General features: G+C 47.8%; 3 protein-coding genes across 3 annotated transcripts; 1 reads left to right on the forward strand and 2 right to left on the reverse strand.

Annotated features, from left to right (window-relative positions):
- Nucleotides 1-4,732: 4,732 nt before the first annotated feature.
- LOC147101222 (heat shock protein 30C-like) lies at nucleotides 4,733-5,779 on the reverse strand. The gene has a single exon (XM_085966474.1). The coding sequence runs from the start codon at nucleotides 5,699-5,701 to the stop codon at nucleotides 5,039-5,041; it is 663 nt and encodes a 220-aa protein (XP_085822600.1). The 5' UTR covers nucleotides 5,702-5,779; the 3' UTR covers nucleotides 4,733-5,038.
- A 1,271-nt stretch (nucleotides 5,780-7,050) lies between these two features.
- On the forward strand, nucleotides 7,051-8,133 carry LOC147101223 (heat shock protein 30C-like). Its single transcript, XM_085966475.1, has one exon. The coding sequence runs from the start codon at nucleotides 7,279-7,281 to the stop codon at nucleotides 7,930-7,932; it is 654 nt and encodes a 217-aa protein (XP_085822601.1). The 5' UTR covers nucleotides 7,051-7,278; the 3' UTR covers nucleotides 7,933-8,133.
- Nucleotides 8,134-11,748: 3,615 nt separating this feature from the next.
- LOC147101224 (heat shock protein 30C-like) lies at nucleotides 11,749-12,875 on the reverse strand. Its single transcript, XM_085966476.1, has one exon. The coding sequence runs from the start codon at nucleotides 12,714-12,716 to the stop codon at nucleotides 12,054-12,056; it is 663 nt and encodes a 220-aa protein (XP_085822602.1). The 5' UTR covers nucleotides 12,717-12,875; the 3' UTR covers nucleotides 11,749-12,053.
- Nucleotides 12,876-18,075: the final 5,200 nt, after the last annotated feature.

The raw sequence follows: 18,075 nt of genomic DNA on the forward strand, positions 1-18,075 counted from the left end.
CAATGCCACAGGATTGGATGGAAGAAATAAATGCGGAAATCTCCAAAGGAAGTAAAATGCGTCCTGCTTTTCCAAGCTTTGTACTGGAGAAAGGGGGAGAGTTAGTCCAATTTGACATCTGTAATACTCGAGATTTCTATGAGGTATTCAGAGAATGGAGATTCAAGACACCTGCTGGTCAGGAGTTTTGGTAGAGTATATACCCACAGCTGGACTTCAACAGGATTTGGAAGGGAGTGTGGGCGAATTTTAAATGCCCAGAATGGATTGAACTGGATTTCAAATTGGCTCATAACCGGATTTTTACCATGACGGTCTTGTGCAAGATTGGACGAGTGGAGGCGGCAACTTGCCCAATGTGTGGGACACAGGATGAGACTCTGTCCCATTTACTGGTGTTATGTCTGCAGTTAAATGACTTTAAGTACTATGTTCGACAGTTGTGTGAAGCTTTTTTGCTGGGTGGGGACCGAACAGCGAGAATGGGAATCCCGTGGGACTCAATTTTGAGATGGGGATTGCAGGAGAGTCTGCCAGAGTATAGCGGAGCGGCAATTAATTTAATGTTCAGTTTGGCTAGATTCGTGATTGTGCAAAGAAGGAATGCTCTGTTTTTTAAGGGGAGGAGAATCAATCTAAAAGAGTATTTTAAATATAAGCTAAAAGACCATTATAAGGCTCTGTGGATGTTTTATTCAGAAAGGAATTTAAGGACAGTATTTTACAACCAATTTTTAAAGTACAATCGATTAATATATGTTACAGGTGATAAATTAAACTTCAGGTTTTGATGTTAAAATGTGGTGGTGGAATGGCTGTGCAGGGCAGTGGAATTGATTTGTATCATACAATGTAATGATCACGATGTTGTAAATGTTCTTAATGTTCAATAAAGTATCATTAAAAAAAAAGTGGGTAGCACTCTCGCCTCTGAGTCAGAAAGTGGTGCGTTCAAGCCTAACTCCAGGGACTTGAGCACAAAAATCTCAGCTGACTCTCCAGTAGGGAGTGCTGCATTGTCTAGAGGTGCCGTCTTTTGAATGAGACAAGGCCCCGTCTGCGCTCTCAGGTGGATGTAAAAATCCCATGGCACTATTTTGAAGAAGAGCAGGGGAGTTATCCCCGGTGTCCTAGCCAATATTTATCCCTCAATCAACATAACAAAAACAAATTATCTGGTCATTAACACATTGCTGTTTGTGGGAGCTTGCTGTGCACAAATTGGCTGCCGCGTTTCCCACATTACAACAGTGACTACACTTCAAAAGTACTTCATTGGCTGTAAAGTGCTTTGGGACATCCGGGGGTCATGAAAGGTGATATATAAATGCAAATCTTTCTTTCTTTCATTTACCAAGTTATGGTGTTGGGAGTAGGGATGCCAAATCTGATTGGAGGAATTCCAGGAGATTTGATCACATGAGATTCTGATCACATGACATCGGACTATGCGATGTTGAATCACGTGATGTCGGATCACATGATCCAATGTTTCTCCCATTCCCTTGGAAATTATGTTTGAGTCTCTACCTCAATAGCCACGTGTGGTGAAGGATCCCACGGTCTAATAGCACTCAGTTCAAGAAGCTTCCTCCTCCCATCCCCCTTGTTTCTTTCAGTGAGAATTTTTGGGTTCCATTCCCTAATTCCCCATTTGCCTACCAGTGGAATCAATCTTTCACTATTTACCTACAATAAAATCCCCAGGTGTCACTGAGCCCATTATTGGCTGCTGCTCCCTCAGTGCCGCTCGCACTCACCACCTTGCTGCTGTTGCTCCCGCTCTGTGGCAAATGCTGGTCCCCACACCCACTCCATTCCCCCTCTCTCTCCCCCGAGCCCCCATTCCCCAGTCTCTCTCTCCCCGAGCCCCCATTCCCCAGTCTCCATCACTCCCTGAGCCCCCATCCCCCAGTCTCCCTCGCTCCCCAAGCCCCCACTCCCCAGTCTCCCTCCCTCTCCCTGAGCCCCCATCCCCAGTCTCCCTCGCTCCCCAAGCCCCCAGTCTCCCTCCCTCTCCCCGAGCCCCCATTCCCCAGTCTCCCTCCCTCTCCCTGAGCCCCCATTCCCCAGTCTCCCTCGCTCCCCGAGCCCCCATTCCCCAGTCTCTCTCTCTCCCCCCGAGCCCCCATTCCCCAGTCTCCCTCTCCCCCGAGCCCCCATTCCCCAGTCTCCCTCTCTCCCCGAGCCCCCATTCCCCAGTCTCCCTCTCTCCCTGTGCCCCCATTCCCCAGTCTCCCTCTCCCCTGAGCCCCCATTCGCCAGTCTCCCTCCCTCTCCCCAAGCCCCCATTCCCCCTCTCCCCTGAGCCCCCATTCGCCAGTCTCCCTCCCTCTCCCCAAGCCCCCATTCCCCAGTCTCCCTCTCCCCTGAGCCCCCATTCGCCAGTCTCCCTCCCTCTCCCCAAGCCCCCATTCCCCAGTCTCCCTCCCTCTCCACGAGCCCACATTCCCGTCTCCCTCTCTCCCCCCGAGCCCCCATTCCCCAGTCTCCCTCTCTCTCCGAGCCCCCATTCCCCAGTCTCCCTCCCTCTCCCCGAGCCCCCATTCCCCAGTCTCCCTCCCTCTCCACGAGCCCACATTCCCCAGTCTCCCTCTCCCCGAGCCCCCATTCCCCAGTCTCCCTCCCTCTCCCCGAGCCCCCATTCCCCAGTCTCCCTCCCTCTCCCCGAGCCCCCATTCCCCAGTCTCCCTCTCTCTCCCTGAGCCCCCATTCCCTAGTCTCCCTCTCTCCCTGTGCCCCCATTCCCCAGTCTCCCTCTCCCCTGAGCCCCCATTTGCCAGTCTCCCTCCCTCTCCCCAAGCCCCCATTCCCCAGTCTCCCTCCCTCGCCACGAGCCCACATTCCCCAGTCTCCCTCTCTCCCTGTGCCCCCATTCCCCAGTCTCCCTCTCTCCCTGTGCCCCCATTCCCCAGTCTCCCTCTCCCCTGAGCCCCCATTCGCCAGTCTCCCTCCCTCTCCCCAAGTCCCCATTCCCTAGTCTCCCTCTCCCCGAGCCCCCATTCCCAGTCTCCCTCCCTCTCCCCGAGCCCCCATTCCCCAGTCTCCCTCCCTCTCCCCGAACCCCCATTCCCCCTCCCTCTCCCCGAGCCCCCATTCCCTAGTCTTCCCATTGCCAGTCGGAACTCTCTGCCCAAGTTGGCACTCAGCAGCAGCCAGTGACAAGCTCTATGGAAAAGGTTGGGAAATGCTTCTGATTAAAATTAACACGGTTTAACCTCTTTGCGACTCCCGATCGCAGGCTAACATTCATTAACCAGTTACAGTACCTCACTTCAGCATCTGTTGTTCGAGTGAGCACACTGGGGCAGGAAATTTTGATCGCTGATCTCCCAGGTTGCTGGAAGCAGCGCTCGGGATAGGAACCCCCGATTCGGGGAAACACCCGGTCATTCCGGGAGGGTTGGAAAGCCTAGTTGGGAGCTTTACATCCACATTAATTGTAGAGCCACCATTGTAACTAATTTAATATCATAATGCATTAGGAGCTTCAAACATTGCTGCATGATATCAGTAAACCCAATTATATTCATGCTGCTGTGGCGGAACCACCAGAGGATTATGGACAATTGTATAATTCCTTTTACAGCAATGTAGTACAGCTGGGGGCTGCACCTTTAATGTATCTGTTAACTGTACTAGGGCTTCTTTCCTGTACTCCGCGTGATGACGTCATGCCGTCCATCATGTGATCTCTCAACGGCGGGAAGAACGTGATGACGTCAGAGCTCGGAACCTTCTAGCAGTTTCCAGAGAGGCTTTCAAGCAGACCAGACCTATTTGCATTGTATCCTACAGTTTCCTGTACAGCTTCGTTTGTTCATTAAATGTTATTGTTTTTGATTTCTGAGCCGATCTCAATTCTTCGACTAGGAACCCCAGTTCCTACACTGTCATAGAAACATAGAAGATAGGAGCAGGAGTAGGCCATTTGGCCCCTCGAGCCTGCTCCCCATTCAATGCGATCATGGCTGATCATCCAAATTCAGTGCCCTGTCCCTGCCTTCTCCCCATATCCCTTGATCCCCTTAGCCTTAAGAAATATATCTAACTCCTTCTAAAATATATTTAATGAATTGGCCTCAACTGTCTTCTCTGGTAGAGAATTCCACAGGTTCACCACTCTCTGGGTGAAGAAATTCCTCCTCATCTCAGGCCTAAATGGCTTACCCCTTATCCTTAGAGTCAGTGCTATCCAATGCAGAACTAGTATTACCTAAATTAGTTGGCAGTCTTGGCTCAGGCACTTTCACCTGAGCCAGAAGGAGTTGGGTTCAAGCCCCAGTCTATCGCCCTGAGCACATAATTGAGGCTGACACTTCAGTGAGGGAATGCTGCGCTGTGAGAGGCGCCCTCTTTCAGATGGGACAGTAAACTCAAGTCCCATCAGCCCTCTTGAGTGGAAGTAAACGATCCCATTACCCTGTTCACAGAGCAGCTCCAGAGTTCACATGGATTCCTGGGCAACATTTGCCCCTCAAACAAAGCCACCAGAAACAGATTATCTGGTCATTTACCACATTGTGTTTGTGGGTCATTGCTCGTTGTAAAATGTGCTGCTGCAATTGGCTACAATGACTGCACTTCACAAAGATTGAATTGGCTGTGAAGCACTTTGGGATATCCTGAGTACATGTAAGGTGCTCTCTCAATGACAATTCTTGCTTTCTTTATAAACAGAAATCATAATTTTTAAAAAATATGAATTAGTAGAAAATAAAGCTGAGATTAGTTTAGAAAGAAATTATATCTTTTAATATGAGATTCGCAAATACAAGAAAAATATAATAAATGACCGATCAATATAGAATCATACAGCATCAGAGGAGGCCATTCAGAGATTTGTACTTTATTCCCATAATATACAAATTAAAATACTACACTCATTCAAGAAAAGATATCATTTTGGAACAGAAAGGATTTTTCAGACATACAGAATGATTCACATTCTCAGTTTCACATAAATTTACTTGAATCTCATTTCCACCTGTGTACAATTGCTCTGTGACGTGTGGCAAAAGTTCACAGCAAATGAGTATCAACAGTCCTCATTCCTTTCAGCCTGTGTCTTGTTCTCGACAACCAGGCCACTGTCCTGTTCCTGGGCCTCTTTGCCTGGATTTAGCCGGGGAGAGGTTGTTGTATCAGAGGTGATGTTGATGGGGACGTTTCGTTCATTCACAGCTGGCAGTGCCAGGCGTGGGGCTTGAACCTTTAACCGACCGTCCTGTGACAAACAGCAGTTAAGAGCTTGAGCATCGACATCTTCTGGCAGCTGAAATTCTCTCCTGAACTCTTCATATTTGTAGCTGTAAGAGCCGCTCCCATCATCACTTTTCTTCTCGTGTTTTCCTGTCACCAGCACTTTTCTTCCAAGTATTTTCACCTTCAGTTCCTCCGGGGAGAACCGCTGGACATCCAGGGACAGAGAAAAGGCATCTCCATCTTTGCCCTCTGATTGGCTTTTACCTTCTTCATTATCATCAGGTCCATTGTTCCGATTTTTCGGTCTTTCCTCCCAAAATTCTTTTGCCAGCTCCTCGAGAACTCGATTGATGAAGTTCCTGCTCTTTCTCGCTTCTTCCACCTGTTTCCACCTGTTACATTCAAGCGGCTCAAAGACTGTGTGTGGAACAGGCCACAATGTGTACACAGGCTGCTGGCACAGACGTGAAGCGTGGAAAGCCCGACAGCTCATCATTGTCTCTGCCTCTTCAATCACTTCTCTCAAATACGACTGATGTGAACTCCCAGTCTTCAGTCTCTGATCTGCTGCAGCACTCAGAACACCCGCCTTATATACTCCCCTCCCAGAACTCCAGACTCTTCCAGAACTAGCTAAACATTGCTGGGTTTATGACATGTGGGCAGAAAATAACTGATGTCTCATCTCAGCCTTGCTTTAAACAAGAATGACTGGGATTCAGTGACACCCACTGGCACAATTCCAGAGACTCCTGGAATGTCCTCACCCAGTGACAGCACAGAGGGGAGGGGCAAATGATTGACAGCCTGGCAGAAGATAGCGACTGTGTGGTAAAGGGGTGTTTGCTAAGAAGTAGAAGTGTTAAAATTAATGAAATATAAACTAACATTGTGAGATAATGAAGAGTCGGTCAGGGGATTACTAGCTCTGCTATTTTCAGTCATTTTCAAAAGGTTAAAGTGACATTTATCAACAACAGAGCAGAGTGATCAGAAAGAGTGAAATTCTGATCAGTTTGTTTTAAATTAAATACCGTTCAGATTCTACCCCATAGAGGGCCATTATTAGTTCCCCTGTTTTCTGTTTAATTTGCCAAGGTGCGTTGCTATGGTAGTGTGTTGCTGTCCAGTATCCCGAGATGATGAAGTGATGGCCGTCACATTCCTGCAGTCTGGAGATGTTCCATGGACAGTTTATTGTAATCAGAAATTACACAGTTTGATGCTGTTTAATTATTTATCATGATACACTTTTAGTTATTTAAAGAAAATTCCAGCTGAACACTGACTCCAAGACAGGCTGATGTTTTTCCAGATGTGAGCAGGAAGATATTTATTTTCTCGGGGATGCCCCCCTCAGTGGAGGGCCCAGCCCGCTGAGTCCCTTATCTCAGGCAGCTTTTAGTGGATCTAATTTGATCTTGAATCTCTATTCATGCTTCCTCCCCGCCTCTGTCCCCTCACGTCTCGAAGGTAGTTTTCATAAATAAGTAAAAATATATCCTCATGATTCACACTTGTTACTCAGTTTCCTGAATGCTTTAACAACACAAACACCAATTTTCTTAAACAAATTTCCGATAAGATCTGGTGTGAAGGGCAATGGAGAACTCCATGCCTGAATGATGTCCTGTTTAAGTCACTCTCTGCTTTTTCATTGGGAGGCAAAATAACTGAGAAATCAACTGAGCCGTTATCACAAACTGAGAATTTAGGGAGATAAAGATCCTCGATTCCACTTATTATATTAAAACAAATTCATCTGAGGCAGAGCTCCAGGTAGGCTCCTCCCACCTGTGATGTCACTCTGTCAGTACATGCTGGAAGTCTCTGGAATTGTGTCACTGTGTCATTGGGCCAAGTCATTCTTGTTTAAAGCAAGGTTGAGGTGGAGTCATTCTTTGCTGCTCACATGACATGAACCCAGCAATCTTCATTCTGGAAGTGTCTGGATTGCTGGGGGTGGAATATATAAGGCGTGTGTTCTGGGTGCCGCAGCAGATCAGAGGCTGAAGACCTGGAGTTGACATCATTCGGGTTTGAGAGAAGTGCTACTTAGAAAAAGCAGCCGTGATGCTGAGCTTTCAGGCTTTCCACCCTTCATTTCTGTGCCAGCAGCCTGCAGACACTCTGAGGCCTGTTCCACACAGTGTCTTTGAACAGCTCGAACACAACATGCTTAAACCAGTGGTGGAATCCAGGAAGATCATGGATTGGCTGCATGAGCTGCTCGCAAAAGAATTGTTGGAACAAAGGTCAAAAAATCAGAACAACAGAGCTGATGACAATGAAGAAGGTAAAAGCCAATCAGAAGGCGAGGATGGAGATGGCTTTTCTCTGTCCCTGGATGTCCAGCAGTTCTCCCCGGAGGAACTGAAGGTGAAAGTACTTGGAAGAAAAGTGCTAGTGACAGGAAAACACGAGAAGAAAAGTGATGATGGGAGCGGCTCTTACAGCTACAAATATGAAGAGTTCAGGAGAGAATTTCAGCTGCCAGAAGATGTCGATGCTCAAGCTCTTAACTGCTGTTTATCACAGGACGGTCGGTTAAAGGTTCAAGCCCCACGCCTGGCACTGCCAGCTGTGAATGAACGAAAGGTCCCCATCAACAACACCTCTGATACAACAACCTCTGCCCGGCTAAATCAAAGCAAAGCGGCCCAGGAACAGGACAGTGGAAAGGATGAGGGGAGCAAGAAAGAGGCGGAAGTGAAAAAGGACATTTAAGACACATTTGCAATGATATTTAGTAAGATATAAGAAAGTTTATAGGCAGAAATGAGTTTAAGACAATGATATGAAGTCATAATGCTGAAAATTAATTCTTGTTTTCATCTTGTGTGTCTGAAATTGTTCACTGTGCCGTTATTTGCATTAGAGTGGATTATTTTGATATATGTATTGAACCAATAAACATTTTGGAACAGTGATGTCTATGATTCAGCTTGTTAACTTGCAAAAAGATAATGAGATTACACAATTCAAAAACTAGCCACTTACTTCCTTTCACTCTCTGTAAAGGCACTCATTTTAATTTGGTTTAACTTAAAAGTAGAAAAAGGATTCTATGTGTAAATATCTGCTTCAAACTGAACTCAATCCAGTAAAAAATATCACAACATTGCACAGACCCACTGCACCAATAGCCGAGTACGTCTCTGTGCTCAGAGGTATTCCCTGCAGCCTCACAGTGACCAGCAATAACAGCCTGTCTTCCCACACAGGCAGCAGACTGTACACCATTCATTTAGTGGATGGTCATAACCCGATTCATTGGGGTTTTCAGTTCAATAGAAATAACTGGGAGGAAAAGCAATGTTACTTGCAGTGTAAGCATGTTTCGTAAAGTTTTAATTAAATAGTATTACTAATCCTATACCCTTGAGGCCTGTATCTTTCAGTATCGGTGAAGTCATAGAGTCATAGAATAGTACAGCACAGAAGGAGGCCATTCGGCCCATCGTGTCTGCGCTGTCTCTTTTGAAGAGCAATCCAGTTAGTCCCACTGCCCTGCTCTTTCCCCATACCCCTGCAATTTTCCCCCCTCAAATATTTATCCAATTCCCTTTTGAAGGCTCCTATTGAATCGGTAACCATCGCCCTATCGGGCAGTGCGACCCAAATCCTAACCACTTGTTGTGTAAAAGTTTTTTTCCTCATGCCGCCTCTGGTTCTTTTGCCAATCACCTTAAACCTGTGCCCTCTCCTGATCGAGCCTTGTGTAATATTTTTTGCAGTGTCAGACGGTGGTTATATTGCTTCAGTAAATTTGCTGTATTACAGCAACGGGTGAACTGCTCATGTGTTTAGGCTGCTGTAGGACAGTGGAAAACATCAGAAACCGTATCACAGGTCCCGGACTACACGTGAGCAATGCCTTAGGAGATCAAATAGCAAAATATTAAATAGTGTATAAAATGTAAACTCAGAATATCAACTTAATGCAACTCTGGAATATATTTAATTGTTATACTAGCCAAACACAGCAGGGAATAAAGTTTCATGTTGCAGTTCATAGGAAACTAGTGTGTGTTATGGAAACTGTCAACTAGCCGTTTTCCAAGTTATGGTGTTGGGAGTATGGTTCCAACTCTCGTTCGAGGCATTCCTGGAGATTTGATCAAGTGACATTCTGATCACATGACATCTGGCCATGTGATGCCAGATCACGTGACATCTGATCACATGGTCCAATGTTTCTCCCATTCCCTTGGAAATTATGTTTTAGTCTCTACCTCAATAGCCACGTGTGGTGAAGGATCCCACGGTCTAATAGCCCTCAGTTCAAAAAGCTTCCTCCTCCCTTCCCCCTTGTTTCTTTCAGTGAGAATTTTTGGGTTCCGTTCCCTAATTCCCCATGTGCCTACCAGTGGAATCAATCTTTCACTATTTACCTACAATAAAATCCCCAGGTGTCACTGAGCCCTTTATTGGCTGCGCTTCACTCAGTGCCGCTCGCACTCACCACCTTGCTGCTGTTGCTCCCGGTCTGTGGCAAATGCTGGTCCCCACACCCACCCCATTCCCCCTCTCCCTCCCCCGTGCCCCCATTCCCCAGTCTCCCTCTGCCCAAGCCCCCATTCCCCAGCCTCCCTCTCCCCAAAACCCCCATTCCCCAGTCTCCCCTCTCTCCCCGAGCCCCCATTCCCCAGTCTCCCTCTGCCCTCTCCCCCATTCCCCAGCCTCCCTCTCCCCAAAACCCCCATTCCCCAGTCTCCCCTCTCTCCCCGAGCCCCCATTCCCCAGTCTCCTTCTGCCAGAGCCCCCATTCCCCAGTCTCCCTCTGCCCGAGCCCCCATTCCCCAGCCTCCCTCTCCCCAAAACCCCCATTCCCCAGTCTCCCCTCTCTCCCCGAGCCCCCATTCCCCAGTCTCCCTCTGCCCGAGCCCCCATTCCCCAGCCTCCCTCTCCCCAAAACCCCCATTCCCCAGTCTGCCCTCTCTCCCCGAGCCCCCATTCCCCAGTCTCCCCTCTCTCCCCGAGCCCCCATTCCCCAGCGCCCCCTCTCTCCCCGAGCCCCCATTCCCCAGTCTCCCTCGCCCCAAAACCCCCACTCCCCAGTCTCCCTCTCCCCAAAACCCCCATTCTCCGGTCTCTCACTCCCCGAGCTCCCATTCCCCAGTCTCCTGTTCTCTCTTCGAGCCGCTATTCCCATAGTCTCCATCTCCCCGACTCCCCAGTCTCCATCACTCCCTGAGCCCCCATTCTCCCCGAGCCCAAATTCCCCAGGCTGCCCCTCTCTCCCTGAGCCCCCATTCCCCAGTCTCCCTCCGAGCCCCCATTCCCCAGTCTCCCGCTCCCTCCCCGAGCCCACATTCCCGAGTCTCCCTCTCTCTCCCTGAGCCCCCATTCCCCAGTCTCCCTCTCTCTCCCCGAGCCCCCATTCCCCAGTCTCCCTCTCTCTTCCTGAGCCCTCATTCCCCAGACTGCATCTCTCCCCCCCACTCTCCATTCCTGATTCCCCCCGGCCGGTTGGGAATCTCTGCCCAAGCTGGCACTCAGCAGCTGTGGAAAAGGCTGGGAAATGATTGATTAAAATTAACAAGGTTCAACCTCGTTCTGACTCCAACCCCAGGCTAACAGTCAGTAACTAGTTACAGCACCTCACATGAGTATCTGCATAGGGTAGAACTGACAGCATGAATATGATTGGGATTACTGATAACATGCAGCAATGGAAGCAGAGCTTGCGATCGGAATTCCCGATTCCAGGAAACTCCTGGTCATTCCGGGAGGGTTGCAAAGTCTAGTTGGGAGCTTTACATCAACATTAATTGTAGGGCCATCATGGTTACTAATTTAATATCATAATACACTAGAAACTTCACACATTGCTATATGGAAATAAGATTCAAGTAAATTTATGTGAAACTGAGAATGTGAATCATTCTGTATGTCTGAAAAATCCCTTCTGTTCCATAATGATATCTTTTCTTGAATGAGTTGTATTTTAATTTGTATATTGTGGGAATAAATTACATTATATTCATGCTGTCAGTTGTATCCAATGCAGAACTAGATTATTATCTAAATTAGTTGGCAGTCTTGGCTCAGGCACTCTCACCTGAGCCAATAGGAGTTGGGTTCAAGCCCCAGTCTATCGCCCTGAGCACATAATTGAGGCTGACACTTCAGTGAGGGAACGCTGCGCTGTGGGAGGCGCCCTCTTTCAGATGGGACAGTAAACTCAAGTCCCATCAGCCCTCTTGATTGGAAGTAAAAGATCTCATTACCCTGTTCACAGAGCAGCTCCAGAGTTCACATGGATTCCTGGGCAACATTTGCCCCTCAAACAAAGCCACCAGAAACAGATTATCTGGTCATTTACCACATTGTGTTTGTGGGTCATTGCTCGTTGTAAAATGTGCTGCTGCAATTGGCTACAATGACTGCACTTCACAAATATTGAATTAGCTGTGAAGCACTTTGGGATATCCTGAGTACATGTAAGGTGCTCTCTCAATGACAATTCTTGCTTTCTGTATAAACAGAAATAATAATTAAAAAAAAATATGAATTAGTAGAAAATAAAGCTGTGATGAGTTTAGAAAGAAATTATATATTTTAATATGAGATTCGCAAATACAGCAAAAATATAATAAATGACCGATAAATATAGAATCATACAGCATCAGAGGAGGCCATTCGGAGATTTGTACTTTATTCCCACAATATACAAATTAAATACAACACTCATTCAAGAAAAGATATCATTTTGGAACAGAAAGGATTTTTCAGACATACAGAATGATTCACATTCTCAGTTTCACATAAATTTACTTGAATCTCATTTCCACCTGTGTACAATTGCTCTGTGACATGTGGCAAATGTTCACTGTAAATGAGTATCAACAGTCCTCATTCCTTTCAGCCTGTGTCTTGTTCTCGACAACCAGGCCACTGTCCTGTTCCTGGGCCTCTTTGCCTGGATTTAGCCGGGGAGAGGTTGTTGTATCAGAGGTGATGTTGATGGGGACGTTTCGTTCATTCACAGCTGGCAGTGCCAGGCGTGGGGCTTGAACCTTTAACCGACCGTCCTGTGACAAACAGCAGTTAAGAGCTTGAGCATCGACATCTTCTGGCAGCTGAAATTCTCTCCTGAACTCTTCATATTTGTAGCTGTAAGAGCCACTCCCATCATCACTTTTCTTCTCGTGTTTTCCTGTCACCAGCACTTTTCTTCCAAGTACTTTCACCTTCAGTTCCTCCGGGGAGAACTGCTGGACATCCAGGGACAGAGAAAAGGCATCTCCATCTTCGCCCTCTGATTGGCTGTTACCTTCTTTATTATCATCAGGTCCATTGTTCAGATTTCTCGGTCTTTCCTCCCAAAATTCTTTTGCCAGCTCCTCGAGAACTCGATTGATGAAGTTCCTGCTCTTTCTCGCTTCTTCCACCTGTTTCCACATGTTACATTCAAGCGGCTCAAAGACCGTGTGTGGAACAGGCCACAATGTGTACACAGGCTGCTGGTGCACACGTGAAGGGTAGAAAGCCCGACAGCTCAGCATTGTCTCTGCCTCTTCAATCACTTCTCTCAAACACGACTGATGTGAACTCCCAGTCTTCAGTCTCTGATCTGCTGCAGCACTCAGAACACACGCCTTATATATTCCACTCCCAGAACTCGACACTTTCCGAATTAGCTAAACACTGCTGGGTTTATGACACGTGGGCAGAAAATAACTGACATCTCATCTCAGCCTTGCTTTAAGCAAGAATGACTGGGATTCAGTGACACCCACTGGCGCAATTCCAGAGACTCCTGGAATGTCCTCACCCAGTGACAGCACAGAGGGGAGGTGCAAATGATTGACAGCCCGGCAGAAGGCAGCGACTGTGTGGTAAAGGGGTGTTTGCTAAGAAATCGAAGTGTTAAAATTAATGAAATATAAACTAACATTGTGAGATAATGAGGAGTCGGTCAGGGGATTACTAGCTCTGCGATTTTCAGTCATTTTCAAAAGGTTAAAGTGACATTTATCAACAACAGAGCAGCGATCAGAAAGAGTGAAATTCTGATCAGTTTGATTTAAATTAAATGCCGTTCTGATTCTACCCCATAGAGGGCCATTAGTTCCCTTGTTTTCTGTTTAATTAGCCAGGGTGCGTTGCTATGGTAATGTGTTGCTGTCCAGTATTCCGAGATGATGGAGTGATGGTCTTCACATTCCTGCAGTCTGGAGATGTTCCATGGACAGTTTATTGTAGTCAGAATTTACAGTTTGATGCTGTTTAAAAGTCTATCACGATAAATAATTTGTTATTTGCAGAAAATTCCAGCTGAACACTGACTCCAAGACAGGCTGATGTTTCACCTGATGTGAGCAGGAAGATATTTATTTTCTCGGGGATGCCCCGCTGAGTCCCTTATCTCAGGCAGCTTTTAGTGGATCTAATTCCCGATTGTTCCCACCCTTTAGCCCAGTGTAATTCTTTGTGCTATGGCTGGTTTGAAATTTGATGCTATCTCTATTCATGCTTCCTCCACCCCTGCCCCACGTCTTAAAATTAGCTTTTCTAATTAAATGAAAATATTTCATGATTCTCTCTTGTTACTCAGTTTCCGAGAATGCGTTAACACAAATGCCCATTTTCTTAAACACATTTTTGATAAGGTCTGGTGTGAAGGGGAATGGAGAACTCCATGTCTGAATGATGTCCTGTTTCAGTCACTTTCTGCTTTTTTATTGGGAGGCAAAGATACTGAGAATTCAACTGAGCCGTTGAAACAAACTGAGAATTTAGGAAGACAAAAGATCCTCTATTCCATTTATTATATTAAAACAAAATCATCTGAAGCAGAGCCCCAGGTAGGCTCCTCCCATCTGTGATGTCACTCTGTCAGTACCTGATACTTTATCAAATGCCCTTTAAAGGTCTATCCGTACAATATCTACTGCACTACCTTCATCAACCTTCTCTGTTACTTCAGTAAAGAACTGAATCAGGTTAGTCAGACACGATTTTCCTTTAACAAATCCACGCTGGCTGTCTCCTATTAACCCAAGCTTCTCCAAGTGGGAATTAATTTTGTCCTTGACATTGGCTGGGCTTCGAACTGAACTTCCTGTCACCAGGGCCACTCACTTCCAACTATAAACATCGCCTGCCTCAGTCCCACAGCTCCTAAACCCCTCATTTAACTTCTTGTTACCTTTAGCCTCAATTTATCCAATGCCCTGTTTGCTGCCCTCCCATCCCATAAACTCCAACTTGTCCACAATTCAGCCATGTATATTATTTTACACACCAGTTACCCGTCACCACCATCCTTGCTGACCTACACTGACTCCCTATCCCACAACACATTGCTTTTAAGGTCCTAAACTTTGTTTTTCAAATGCTTCTGTGGCCTTGCCCCACCCTATCTCCGCAGTCATACCCACATCTCACACCTTGCACACAACAACAGCTACTCAACTATGGGAGGCACATCACCCAAAAACATTGCTCCACACTCACTCACACACTTTCCTTTCTCTTGCAGGCCAAGGTGGCTCACAACAGGAGAGAGCAGGAGCACAAAGGTGGGGGACAAGCTGACACCCATCCACTGTCTGAGCTAGAGACTCAAGTGCTGCAGATTATTGGGCGCCAGGTGGTGGGCCCCGTGGCCACAGGTGACGTTGACCCCCTTGGAAACAACAACAGTATGTTCATCCCTACTCCTTCTTCTCACATCCCACTTCCCCCTCACCCCAGAAGCCTTTTGCACTTTCCAGCTAATCATGCTGTATGCATTAATTTCTCCCTTCCAGGCCCCCTCCCCTCACCTTAACCCGAATCTTGTGCCTTTATGCTTTCAGATAATGAGCAAGCACCTGAGCAGCCTGTCCCTGAGGGCACCATAGAGAGCGAGGTAGAAGAGAAGGAGGAAGAGCACACCGCATCACTGCATGTCTCACCCGCAGGTACCAGCTCAGATACTGGCACTACGCATTCTTTAGAGGCTAGTATAGTAGCGGAATCTGCACAGGGTGAGGCACCGGGGACGAGCGGGGTGCAGCAAGGCCAGGTGAAAAGGGTAGCTCAGGGGCCAGCTCCCCGGAGGGCAAGTTCGCGCGCGAGTTCTGATGCACAGGACTCAAATGAGAACCCTGATGGGGAGGCCTTTAGAAGAAGGGTGATGGGCATGCACACGGAGATGATAGGTGCAATGGCAAGGGTGCCCGAGAGCCTCTCTGCAATGATAAGGAGCAAGGAGGAGTCTGCCTCCAACATTGCACAAGGCTCTGCGCACACCATGGAGCCCATCGTTTCCAGTCTGCAAAGGATGGTAGACTCCCAGAGAGACGGTGGCGACCCAGACCTGATGCCATGTGTGATGGGCGATCTGGCAGCTTCCATTGCAGCACAGGCGGAAGCCACGCAACGTCTTAGTGCTGTAATGCAGTCTATGCTTGGTGCCATCCAATCTCAGACTGATTTCATGCAATCTCAGCTTGATGCAACGCAAGCTCTGACTGCTGCCATCATGGCTGGGTCTACCACCATCAACCGGGGATTTTATGGTGTCGCAGCAGGCCAGCAATCTGTGCTGCAACAGATTGCTAGGGATGCTGAGGTGCTGCCCTGGGGGAGTGGAGCAGGAACCTGTTGTTCTCTCTCAGGATGACAGCATTCCTGCTCCCACCACTGGCACTCTGCCATTGTCCTTGTCGCTGCCTGTCATCCAGCCAGTCCAGACTGCTGCCGCCCATGCTGAGGTGGTGCAGTCTACAGCCGGGCCTTCCAGGCCCAGAGCTGGTCAAGGGCGTTCTGCAAGGCCATCTGAAGTCTCCCACACAGGCACTCAGCAGCCTTCCACCAGCCGTTCTGCAGCCACTGGGCCAACACTTCGTAGGAGCACTAGAGTAGGCCATGGCAAAGTAACAAGAGGCAATAAAGGATTGCACAAGGGTGAATAGGTAATACTGTTGTTCTAAATATGTGTTCACTAATTATTGATAAATTTATTAATTCAGTTTGGGTTATTTTGTGGTGTCTCGCATTTCAGCTTTGCGCTGTGATATGGCCTGTAACAGGGATGGAATGATGGGAATGTGGTGAACAACAGGGATCTGGGATTTAATTTATTGGAACCGCAGTCTGATGAAGTGGTCATGGACTGCCCTTCTGGAAGGCCGATTGAGTGGCTGCCTCCTCCCTCGCTCCTGTTTCTCCTCCTCCTCCTCTTTCTCCTCATCTTCCTCTTCCTCCTCCTCTCCCTCTTCCTCCTCCTGAGGTGGTCCTGCAATCCCTGGGGGCAAAGGCTGGGCCCTCATGATGGCCAAGTTGTGGAGCATGCAGCAGCCCACCACAAAATGGGACACCCTCTCAGCCGAGTACTGGAGGGCTCCTCCCGAGCGGTCAAGGCAGTGGAACCGTTGCTTGAGAACCCCGATGGTCTGCTCGATGATGTTCCTCGTGGCGACATGGCTCTCATTGGCTGAAGGTAAGCATGCAGGTGCAGCAGGCGGTTAAGAAAGCAAATGGTATGTTGGCCTTCGTAGCGAGAGGGTTCGAGTACAGGAACAAGGATGTCTTGCTGCAGTTGTACAGGGCCTTGGTGAGACCACATCTTGAGTATTGTGTGCAGTTTTGGTCGCCTTATCTGAGGAAGGATGTTCTTGCCATGGAAGGAGTTCAGCGAAGATTCACCAGGCTGATACCTGGGATGGCAGGAATGACGTATGAGGAGAGATTGGGACGACTGGGCTTTCGATAAGGTCCCACATAAGAGATTAGCGTGCAAAATTAAGGCACATGGGATTGGGGGCAAGGTATTGACTTGGATAGAGAACTGGTTGGCGGACAGAAGGCAAAGAGTTGGAATAAACGGGTCGTTTTCCGAGTGGCAGGCAGTGACTAGTGGGGTACCGCAAGGATCGGTCCTAGGACCCCAGCTGTTCACAATATATATTAATGATCTGGACGAGGGAATTGGATGTAATATCTCCAAATTTGCAGACGACACAAAGCTGGGTGGGAGGGTAAGCTGTGAGGAGGATGTCGGGAAACTCCAGTACGATTTGGACAGGTTGGGTGATTGGGCAGAAACATGGCAAATGCACTATAATGTGGATAAATGTGAGGTTATCCACTTTGGTGGCAAAAACAGGAAGGCAGATTATTATTTGAATGGCAATAGATTGGGAGAAGGGGAAGTGCAAAGAGACCTGGGTGTTATTGTGCACCAGTCGCTGAAGGTAAGCATGCAGGTGCAGCAGGCGGTTAAGAAGGCAAATGGTATGTTGGCCTTCGCAGCAAGAGGGTTCGAGTACAGGAACAAGGATGTCTTGCTACAGTTGTACAGGGCCTTGGTGAGACCGCACCTTGAGTATTGTGTGCAGTTTTGGTCACCTTACCTGAGGAAGGACGTTCTTGCCATGGAGGGAGTGCAGCGAAGATTCACCAGGCTGATACCTGGGATGGCAGGAATGACGTATGAGGAGAGATTGTGTCGATTGGGCTTATACTCACTGGAGTTTAGAAGATTGAGAGGGGATCTCATCGAAACCTGTAAAATTCTGTCAGGTCTGGACAGACTAGATGCAGGAAGGATGTTTCTGATGGCTGGGGAGTCCAGAACCAGGGGTCATAGTCTAAGGATAAGGGGTAAGCCATTTAGGACTGAAATGAGGAGGAATTTCTTCACCCAGAGAGTGGTGAACCTGTGGAATTCTCTGCCACAGAGGGCGGTGGAGGCCAGTTCATTAAATATATTCAAGAAAGAGTTGGATATATTTCTTGAGGCTAAAGGGATCAAGGGATATGGGGAGAAGGCAGGGACAGGGTACTGAATTTGGATGATTAGCCATGATCTCATTGAATGGCGGAGCAGGCTCAAAGGGCCGAATGGCCTACTCCTGCTCCTATCTTCTATGT

The sequence above is a fragment of the Somniosus microcephalus genome, chromosome 24 (assembly GCF_052327205.1).
Source record: "Somniosus microcephalus isolate GS21.2 chromosome 24, FLI_Smic_1.0, whole genome shotgun sequence".
Lineage (NCBI taxonomy): Eukaryota > Metazoa > Chordata > Chondrichthyes > Squaliformes > Somniosidae > Somniosus > Somniosus microcephalus.